The following is a 10358-nucleotide window of genomic DNA, read 5'->3' as shown; positions in this document are numbered from 1 at the left end:
GGTTTTGGTGCCCTCTGCTGGCTTCCAAGAGCTCCTGCACTCATGTGCGCAAACCCACACATAGACACATACACATTTTATATTTTATTTAAAACACCATGAAGGCATTTACAACAGGGTACTGTGTCATAGCATCGCTCCGTCCTGTTCCTGAGGCCTGTGACCTGGGTTGCTTTACAACCAGGTATGTAAGTAAGTTCACCTGTCCAGAGGCAACAGTCCATATTCGACCTTGTGTGGCTACAGTTCTCTCTCAATCCATGCCATGTCAGCGAAGGACAGTTTTAAGGTTATAAAGTTAAGATCTTTTGAAAGTATGAATGGGCACTTTACAAATGAGTTTTCACGTGTGAGAGCAATATCTGCAACCCAGGGTGTTCTCTTCTTAACACTTTACTTTGCCTGTTCAGATTTCTCCCATTATTGGAAGCATAAGAAGCATCATTTTTCTGGAGTTCACTGTAAAAGCCAAGATGGTTGGTCAGAAAGCTCCAGGCATTCGCCTGTCTTTTTGCCTCCTCAGCAGGGGAATACAAGCATGCCACCACTTCTGGCATTTCCCCCGGGGATTCTGGGGATCATTCTCAGACCATCATGCTTGCAAAGGAATCCCTTTACAGACTGGGCTCTGTCTCCAGGCAGTGCATGACGTTCTTAAGACTCTTCCTACCACTTGTGTGCCCTGGATAAACCCCAAAAGTACAAAGTGCAAAGTTCTCCAAGGACAAACATTTACTTAGTATCAATTCTGAAGACTTCAGGGATAGGAGCTGTATTAGTCAGATTCTCTGGGGTAGCAACTTATAGAATGAATCTCCGAATGACTTATGGGCTGCAGTCCAGCTACTCCAACAATGGCTGGCTATGGACCAAAAGTTCAAGAATCCAGTAGTTGCTCAGTCCACAAGGCTGGATATGTGGCTGGTCTTTAGAATATGCTGGTATCCTGAAGTAGGCTCTAATGTCAGTGTAAGAATGGGTGCGCTAGCAAGGCAAGGGCAAACAGGTAGAGAGCAAAAGCTTCCTTCTTCTGTGTCCTTCCAGCAGAAGGTATGACACATATTAAAGGCACATCTTCCCACCTCCTGATCCAGATCAAAGGCATCCTGCCTCAAAGGTCTGGACTAGAAGTGGATTCACGCACTTCACACCAAGCAAAAGGTCTCCCACAGGTGTGCTCTCTATTCTGGATTGTAGTTCATTCCAGATGTAGTCAAGCTGACCACCAAGCATAGCCTTCACAGAAACTGGAGAGATGGCTCAGAGGTTAAGAGCTCTTACTGCTCTTGCAGAGGACCTAGGTTTGATTCCCAGTGGCCACAGGGTAGCTCACAACTATCTGTAAACTCACGTTCCAGGGGACCTCATACCCCTGGACTTCTGCGAGTTCCAGTCATGCACAAGGTGTACTGGCGTACAAGCAGGCAAGACAGCCATACGCCTAAAATAAAATAAATAAACCTTAAAAGTTGAAGTATCAGAGCTATAAGGAGGAAGAGGGGAAGCAGACACAAAACCACTTTAATTGCAAGCACACGCTTTTACAGTCCTCTCTCCCTTCCAGCCCTGCCAGTACAGATCTCCTGCAGCAAAGGAGTTCATGCCACTTCTGCCTCTATCTCTTAAAAAAGGAAAATAAGCTGAGAAGCGGTTATGGAGCTGGTGGGAAAAGAGACAACTCTTCGTGTAGCTGCCACCCTCTGGGACAGACAAAGGGCACATTATAGAAGTGATGTAGCAGCCCATCTTACATGAGCTCAGGACTCTGCATTCTGCAAAGGACTTCTCCCAGGAAGACTCCGGACATAAGGACTGGATGGCATGGGGATCATTAACCCACAGGACGTTTCCCGGAAATAAAATGCAGAGGCCACAGACCTAAATCATCTCTTTTGGGGGTCTCTGTCCCTGGGCCCATGTACTGATAACTTGCGCAAGAGCATTTTAAACATGCCTGGAACTGGGCCCAAGTGCATCTGGGCAGGACTGACTCAGGAGCCCAGAGCTTCCAAAGCTAGGCTTGAAGAGAAAACTTGGAGGAAAGGGGAGTGAAGGGAGGGGAGGGGGAAGAGGGGAAGAAAGGGGAGGAACAGGGATGGGAGAAATCCCCAAGACACAGGGGGAAATAGCTTTTAAGAAGCCCCTCGGAGGCCAAGAATCTAGAAGAGTCCTTGAGAGGACAAAAGAGGCTCTGAGGGAGCCGATGGGAATGGTCACAGAACGCAGGTGATATGCCAGCTGAAAGGAGGGCTCCTGGCGGCGGAAGATTGTAAGAAGGGAAGGGTGGGGGATGAGATGGAGAAACAAGATGGGCGGTCAAGTAAAACTAAGGATTATGAAAATGCCATAAGGAAACCTGCTGCTTTGTAAACTGATTTTAAAAAAATAGAGTTGGGCATGGTGACATATACCTATAATCTCATTATGTGGGGTGTGGAAGCAGGAGGATCATAAATCCAAGGTCCTCCTTAGCTATGCAGCAAATGCTAAGCCAGGCTGACTAAGGCACTGTGTCAAGAAAATGAAAGATGGAAAGAAAAAAACTTAAAAAAAATTAGAAAGAAAATATTTTTAAGGGAAAAATTTTTTTTAAAGAAAAATAAATAAATAAAAAGAAAGAAAAAGTAGCCTGGGCGGAATCTTCACCTCAGTACCGCCCCTGAGGGGGAGGATCGGTTACTTAGGGTCCCGCCCCGCTCAGCCGCTCCTTCTGCCCTTGCGCAGGCGCAGTGGTACAGCGCTTCCGCCCTAGTGCGCATGCTCAGCGGGGCCACGGTTCTCCGACCGGCTGTGGTAGTGTCAGCTCCTGTGAAGGAAGTTTCCGCTTTGCACCCCACCCGGATCACAGTTCGGTTGTAGGACCCGCTCCCTCCCACTCCACATCAGCGCATCCGGATCATGGGGCTACCCAAGGGGCCGGAGGGCCAGGGGCTCCCCGAGGTGAGGACCTCTGTCCCTGACACCCTGGGGTTGCTGGGGAGAGAGGGCCGAGCCCCGGGCGGCGGGCAGGGACCGGCTTGGGAAGCGGTGGGGACACTATGCCGTTGTTCAGTGGTGTCTGCCCCAAGGCGGGCCCTAGATACCCTGGAGGGACAACTGACTGGTCCCCCGGCGTGCAAGGGTGCAGCGTGTTGCTGGGTTCAAACTTAAAAGATTCCTGGGTCCTCTGGGGACGGGGAACATCTAGATCCCTGCCCAGATGCAGCCTAACACATCACGAGGTCCCCGGGAGTCCCAGTCTCGGGCTGTCTAGAAGCCCCTCACGTTGCGAGACTGGCTTCCCGAGGCCAAGACTGCTGCGCTCAGGAGTCTCAACAGTCACGAGACAGACATTCAGTGGGACTGTCCTGGCCCCTGGTGACCAATGGCGGTGACCTTGAGACGCACGGTCTCCTTCTGCGGGGGTCCAGGTGGCCAGCCTCTCAGACCCTTTCGTTGGGAAGGAATGCCCCCTCCCAGCTTGTAGAGCCCCCCGCTCTCCGGGCCCGGGAGGATGGAGGAAGTTTGAGAGCCTTGCGCTCATCGGGGTGGTGGCAGAGTTGAGAACACCCTCTCCTGTGGTGCCCTGTGCCTGGACAGGATTGCTGCTTGTACTAAAGAGGGACCACCTTTCACATGCGGTGTGGTTGTACTACAGTACTTGGTCAGTACTCGTTCCATCCTAGGGACAGGATTTCAGCTATCCTCTTTGGGCCACCGTTAGAGCTGGGCTACCAGATTTCCAGTTATTCTTCCAGTTGCTTTACTCAAAGCCCAGAGCTCAGTGAAGAGTCCCAGTTTCCAGAGAGAAATAGGGAACACCCCTGCTGTGCCTGGACCCCTTTCTAAGGTTGGCTTTGGCAGAGATGCGCCTGGTTCTTTGACACTGTGCCTAGTACCCTTTGATATTCTGTACCGATCTTGCCTCCCTGCGCCCCTCACAAATCCGTCTGTTACTTCTTCATTCTACTCATTACACAGTCGCAGTGTTCTGTGCTCCGGTGAGTATATAGTAGCCGAAGGGCTGACAGTTCTCACAGCCCCTGCATCGGATAAAATTTCATGTATGTGTTGTTCTGATTTTACCTGGGGTTGTGCGAAGTGGGGTCTGCACTGTAATGCGTCAACTTTTCTTTGCTACTTAGTCTCTCTCTCTCTCTCTCTCTCTCTCTCTCTCTCTCTCTCTGTGTGTGTGTGTGTGTGTGTGTGTGTTGACGTGCATATGTGAACACGTGTGTGGTGGCCAGAATATGGCCTCCCTTGTCCTCAAGAACACTGAAAGCCTCCTTTGAAACAGTGCCTTTGGCCTGGAGCTCACCAGATGGGCTGGATTGTTCGGCCAGTGAGTCCCAGGGATCCTTCTGTCCCGGGGATTACAAGTCACACCACCATGCCTGGCATGTTTATGTGGGATCTGGGGATTGAACTTGGACCCTCATGTGGGTGAGGCAAGCACTGTACTGCCTGAGCTATTGTTCCAGGGCCAAGGCTTGGGCCTTCTGCTATAGAGTCCTGTCTAGATTCCAGTTCTACCTTAAATCCTTCACATTAGTGGGTGTCCACTCTTCTGAGTTTGCTCGACTCTCCATGGACTGTAGGAGCTTGGCTCTAGTTTGTTTCTCTCTTCTAGCCTGGTCTACATAGAGAGTTCCAGACCAACCAGGATGACACACATAAGGGGACCCTGTCTCAAAAAAGAAAAAGCAAAACACAGAGGAAACAAAACAATGCCTATATTATATAGTATTGCATAGGTATACATTTAAAGAAAAAATTTGGCCTTGTATCCTAAAACTATAGCACAAGGATAAAATTTAAAAGATCCTAATAACGAGGGTTCGTGGAGAGTGCTTGCTTAGCATGCTTGAGCCCTGGGTTCTGTCCCCAGCACAGCAAAAATTGGGTGTGGTGCACGCTCCTGATCTCAGAACTGAGGAGGCAGGAGAATCAGAAATTCAAGGTCATTGTCCTTAACTGCACAGCAAGTTTAAGGCCAACCTAAGGTACCTGAGACCCTGTCTTAAAAGACAAAACAGCATTCCTGTCACCTGGCTCTCACTAATCCAGTTATTCATGCCATTCAGCTTTTAAGCCCCTTTGTGTCTAAATTAAAGAAAGAAAGATAGCTAGACCCTTCTAGCTTCTGGGAGCTACAGTTGAGAGTTTATTTGGCCTGGCTTAAGGGCTCATGGTGATTCTTCTTCATCGGTGTCCTGGTTACAGACTTATTTTTACTTATGTATATGTCTGTGTGTCTTTATGTGTGAGTGACTTTGGGTCCACGTGAAGTCCAGAGGAAGGTGTCAGATACCCTGGAGATGAATTCAAGTGGTTATGAGCTGCCCGGTGTGGGCTAGGGGAACTGAACTTGGGTCCTCTAGAAGAACGATCTCTTCACTCAACCACTGAACTATCTCTCTCTTACCCTTAGTGTTCCGGGCTTAGTAACTGGACGTATTAACAAGTGTGGGTTTCTTTTTATGGCTTCAAGAAATGCTGGTTTTTGTTCTCTGTGCATCAGCCCGTGGCCCCTTCCCATTTTGTTGCAGTGCAGATGGCTAAAGTGAGTTTGGAATCAAACATCCTCACTCAGTGTCTTGTGCCAAAACTTATCTTCCTTGTTCTCTTGTAAAAGTATAGTTAGTTCTACGTTCTGGGGTGAGTGAACGAGAGGCCTCAGCTGTACACTTGCATAGTAGCCTACGGGAATGCTGTGAACGTGAGTTGAGGTGGTCCTTCTGGGATGTAGTGTCCTCCTCTTGGCAGTATCTTCAAGATACACGATGGCTTCAAGGATTCCTATTTTATTTATGTGTGTGTGGTGTCTACACATGTCTATGCATGTATGGATGGATGTTCCCATGTGTGTAAGTACATGTGTATGTTCGGATACACAAGTGCATGCGGAGGCCTGAGGCTGACATCAGGTTTCTTCCTCAGTCTGTCTCTGTCTTATTTACTGAGGCAAGACCTTTTAGCTGAACCCAGAGCTTACCAGTTGGGCTAGTCTAGCTACTGATAGTTTGTGGTCTTTGCCTTCCAAGTGTGGGACCACAGGTGGTCATCATGCCTGCCCAGCATTTACATGGCTTCTGAGGATCTGAACTCTGGTCCTCATGCCAATGCAATAAGTGCTCTGTCCACTGAGCCATCTTAGGAGATTTGAGAAAATAGCGCAGCTGAAGTCACCAGACTCTTGGCAGTGTGGCCATGGCACCAGAAGGATGTATTTCGTTTCCATTTTGTCAAGATGGCCTTTATCAGTTATACACATCCATTTTCTTCTAGGTGGAAACGAGAGAAGATGAAGAACAAAATGTCAAGCTGACTGAAATTCTGGAGCTCTTGGTTGCAGCTGGATATTTCAGAGCAAGAATTAAAGGCTTGTCTCCTTTTGACAAGGTAAGAGAAAGCCTTGCTAACCACTAGGCATTCGCTGTTCTTCAAAGGGTAGCATGGTTAGTGTAAGGGGAGTGGAGGATGAAGTGATTGTGTTTTTACTTCCTCTATGCCGTTCCTTCCAAGCGAGATTCGTCATGGATATACTCAGACTTTCTATTCAAAGAGAACTATAAGTCAATAGATGCAATTGGATTCCTTTTCTGTACAGTGTTTTAGGAAATGTGAATAAGCCAAAGAACTATTTCCTCAGGCTGGGGAGATGGGGAGATGGCTCAGTCAGTCGGTAAAATGCTTACTGGGAAAGCATGGGGACCTGACTTGGATTCCTAGAACCCATGTTTAAAAAAAAAAAAAAGCAAGGTATGATGGCACGCCTATAATTCCAGTACTGGGAAAGTGGAGACAGGCAAATCCCTGGTGCTCCCAGACTGGCCAACCCAGCCAAATTGGTAAGTTCTAGGACAGTGAGAGACCCTGTGTCAACTAGTGGGCCCCGTGGCCTCTACATGTATGCACGTATGTGGATGTACACATGCATACACGTGAACAGTACTCACACACATGAAACTGTTTCTCTTTTAAGGTGCATACAGTTTGGATAGAAATAATAAAGTATATGTAGAAAATAACCTGAGTTCATAGGTATACTGAACCACATACTTAGAAACAGTGGCAGATATTCGGTAGATGGCAGCTGCTGTGTTTAGAGGTGGGAGCTTCACCATGGGATGGGATCCTAAGATTTTTAATTAAGTGTATAAGTGTGTCCGTGTGTACATGTGCCCATGGAGGCTGGCGCAGGGCATTGGATCTCTTGGGGCTGGCGTTGCAGTGTGGGTGTGGGGAACCAAACTCAAGTTCTCTGCAGGAGCTGCAGGCACTCTTAACACCGAGCCATCTCTCCAGCCCCGGGATAGCATCTTTTAAATTGAGAGAACTGTGAACAGTTACTGTGCATAGGACAGAGGAAGAGGACACAGAGGTAAACAGCAGCCCTTTGCCCAGAGATGTCCCCTGTTACAGAGAAGAGTGACAGAGTGAACCATCAGGCAGGGAGTAAGTTATATGACACCTAATAGACTGTGCTTCTCCAGCGTCTGGGACCAATGACAAGGAAGGCCAGGGGACCCTTTGGAGCTGAGCTCTGTGCTCTGGAGTGTCGCCCTCCTCCCGTTTGCACCAGAGGGATGCTTGTAAGAAGCATGTCCAGACCTTCTCCATCGAACTTCCGCTTAGGCAGGTCTGGGCTCGGGACCTGGGATGTGCATTTTATTGTACATCTCAGCTTTTAAATAAGGAGCCAGCGAATGTCAGCTTTGCTACCCACATGGCCGGTTGGTCAAACTCATAATGCCTCTCAATCTGGCACTCGGAAGCTGGGTTAAGAAATCTCTCATAAGTGTGCAAGCATGAGGATCTGAGTTCAGTCTCCAGAACACATGTGAAAAGCTAGCCGTGGTGGTGGTAAGTTGTGCTCCCAGTGCTGGGGAGATAGAGGAACCCCGGGATGCCCCGGCTGTGGTGAGCTCCAAGTTTAGCAAGAAACCCTGTCTCAAAAACTTCAGGCACAGAACAAAAGAGGACACCTGATGTCTTTCTGGCCTCCAAATCCCCACAAACAGGTGAACACACACGCGCATGAGCACACACCTATCACAAACACACATACGAAAGAAATCTCTGAACACATAGTGTCTGACCCTCCCTTGGAAGAGGACCTATGAGTGATGAGACCTTTTCATGGTCACAGTCAGCTTCTCAGTGACACCCGCAGCACTTTGGTGCTCAGTAACCACACAGGGCCAGGAGCTGCTGCAGCTCATAGTGTCACAGTGTAGGCTTGGCCATTGCCATCACTGCAGGGGGACTTACAGCAGTGCTGGCTGATGAATGGTGGGTAAGGAAGACACACTCCTTCTAAAGATACATCATTTGGGGGAACTGTGGAGACAGCTGTCAGTAAAGTGTTATATATGTGCAATGACCCAAGTTCAAGCCCCAGAATCTGTGTAAAAAGCTGGGTGCTGTGGTGGGCACTTGTCATCCCAGCAGTGGGAACATGGAGACAGGAAAATCTGCGGGGCTCCGGGGCCAGCCTGCACAATCAAATCGGCAAGGTCCAGGCCCGTGAGAGACTCTGTCTCAATAAACAAGGTCTACAGCATCTGAGCATCAATACCAGAGTTTGGTATCTGGCCTCCACGTGCATGTGCACACACATGAACACACATCCATCCACACTAGACAGTTGTAGTTCTGTGTACTTCTGAGCCTCTGTGAAGTGTGTAGGAGTTCGTGCCCTCCTCCTGCCCCGTTTCCCTTCCTGAGGGTCCATGAGAAGCAGCACTCTCCCTTCTTGCAGGTAGTGGGAGGGATGACGTGGTGCATCAGCACCTGCAACTTCGACGTGGACGTGGATCTGCTTTTTCAGGAAAACTCTACCATCGGGCAAAAAATGTAAGTTTCCAGTGTTTGCCATAGAAGGGTCTGAGGGGGAGGGTCTTTATGGTGGAGATGGTGCTTACATGTTTACATCCACATTCTTTTCATTTCTCATGGTGTGAAGCTGTGCTTAACGTGTGTGTGTGTGTGTGTGTGTGTGTGTGTGTGTGTGTGTGTGTGTTGTGTGAGCAAGCCTGGGGATGAGCTCTTGTTCCTCAGCACTGTCTACCTTTTGAAAGACAGGGTCTCTCACTGGCCTAGAACTTGCCAAGTAGGCTAGGTTGACAGGCCAGTGTGTCTACACCTTTCAAGGGCTGGGATTCCAGTGATGTATGCCCATGCCTTGACTCCCCCATGGGTTTTAGGATTACAGCTCAGGTCCTTGGGCTTGCAAGACATTCTTTTTACTCACTGAGCCATCTCCCCAGCCCATGCTTCTTAACCCACTAACATCATGTGATTTCTCCTGGTTTCTGAGTATTTTTTTAAATATTTATTATGTATACAATATTCTGTATATGTGTGTATGCCCGCACGCCAGAAGAGGGCACCAGACCTCATTACAGATGGTTGTGAGCCACCATGTGGTTGCTGGGAATTGAAGTCAGGACCTTTGGTAGAGCAGGCAATGCTCTTAACCTCTGAGCCATCTCTCCAGCCCCGGTTTCTGAGTATTCTGAGTAGACATTTTAGCATCTCTGTTTGGCCTTCCACCTCCAACTACCATCCTAACATTACCTTCGAAATGATAAGAGCAGGCACAATGTTTATGCTAACGGCTAATTTTCTATGATTTATCTGCAGGTAGATTCTTAAATGTATAATCATTTTATGGTAATTACTAAATACAGGAATGGGCTCAGAAGAAAGAGGAAATACAATTTTCCTCACCTAATGGCACTTAAAAGTGTGTGTGTGTGTGTGTGTGTGTGTGTGTGTGTGTCTGTGGGCGCGCGCGCGCATGTGTGTAGATCAGGAGATAGTTTGAGGGAATCAATTTCTCCTTCCATCATTTAGGTCCCAGGGATTGAACTCAGGTTGTCAGGCCTAGTGGCAAGTTTCTTAACCCACTGAGCCATCTTGCCAGTGTAAAGGAGAAAGCTGAAAAGAGTCTCTTTGTTATTCCTTTCAATAAACCTTCATCGAGACCATATAAATACTGCGGTATTCATTGTTCTGGGCTCTTTGGGAACACTCAGGAGACGTGCCCTGCTTAGCAAAGCTTATACTTAATATGGCTCAGACTACATAAGGATAAACTGCGGGGCTGAAGAAATGGCTTCATGGTTAAGAATGCACAATGCTCTTGCAGGGGGTCAGAGTTCTGAGCTCAGCACCAGGGTTGGGCAGCTCACAGCTCTCTGTGTTGCACCTTAGTGATTAACGCAGCTTGGGAGGAAAGGGATAATTTCACTCACAGTTTCACCTCACAGTCTGTCTTAGAAGGACGCCAAGGCAGGGACCCTAAGGCAGGAACTAGAGAGGTGCTACTTACTGGCTTCTCACCAAGGCTTGCTCAGCCTGCTTTCTTACAC

The 10358-nt window shown here is 48.4% G+C and overlaps 1 protein-coding gene across 2 annotated transcripts in view; it reads left to right on the top strand.

Annotated features, from left to right (window-relative positions):
* Positions 1-2760: 2760 nt before the first annotated feature.
* The window catches only part of Ccdc93 (coiled-coil domain containing 93), a 77796-nt gene continuing 70198 nt past the window's right edge, over positions 2761-10358 (top strand). For both annotated transcript variants that reach the window (XM_038349018.1, XM_038349017.1), the window contains exons 1-3: positions 2761-2940; positions 6268-6381; positions 8744-8838. In XM_038349018.1, coding sequence (XP_038204946.1) covers positions 2899-2940; positions 6268-6381; positions 8744-8838 — 251 coding nt within the window. In that variant the 5' untranslated portion in view covers positions 2761-2898. The remainder of the gene's footprint in view (positions 2941-6267; positions 6382-8743; positions 8839-10358) is intronic.

This window comes from Arvicola amphibius, chromosome 12 (genome assembly GCF_903992535.2).
Source record: "Arvicola amphibius chromosome 12, mArvAmp1.2, whole genome shotgun sequence".
In the NCBI taxonomy this organism is placed as follows: Eukaryota; Metazoa; Chordata; class Mammalia; order Rodentia; family Cricetidae; genus Arvicola; species Arvicola amphibius.
This window is presented reverse-complemented; position numbering and strand designations above follow the sequence as displayed.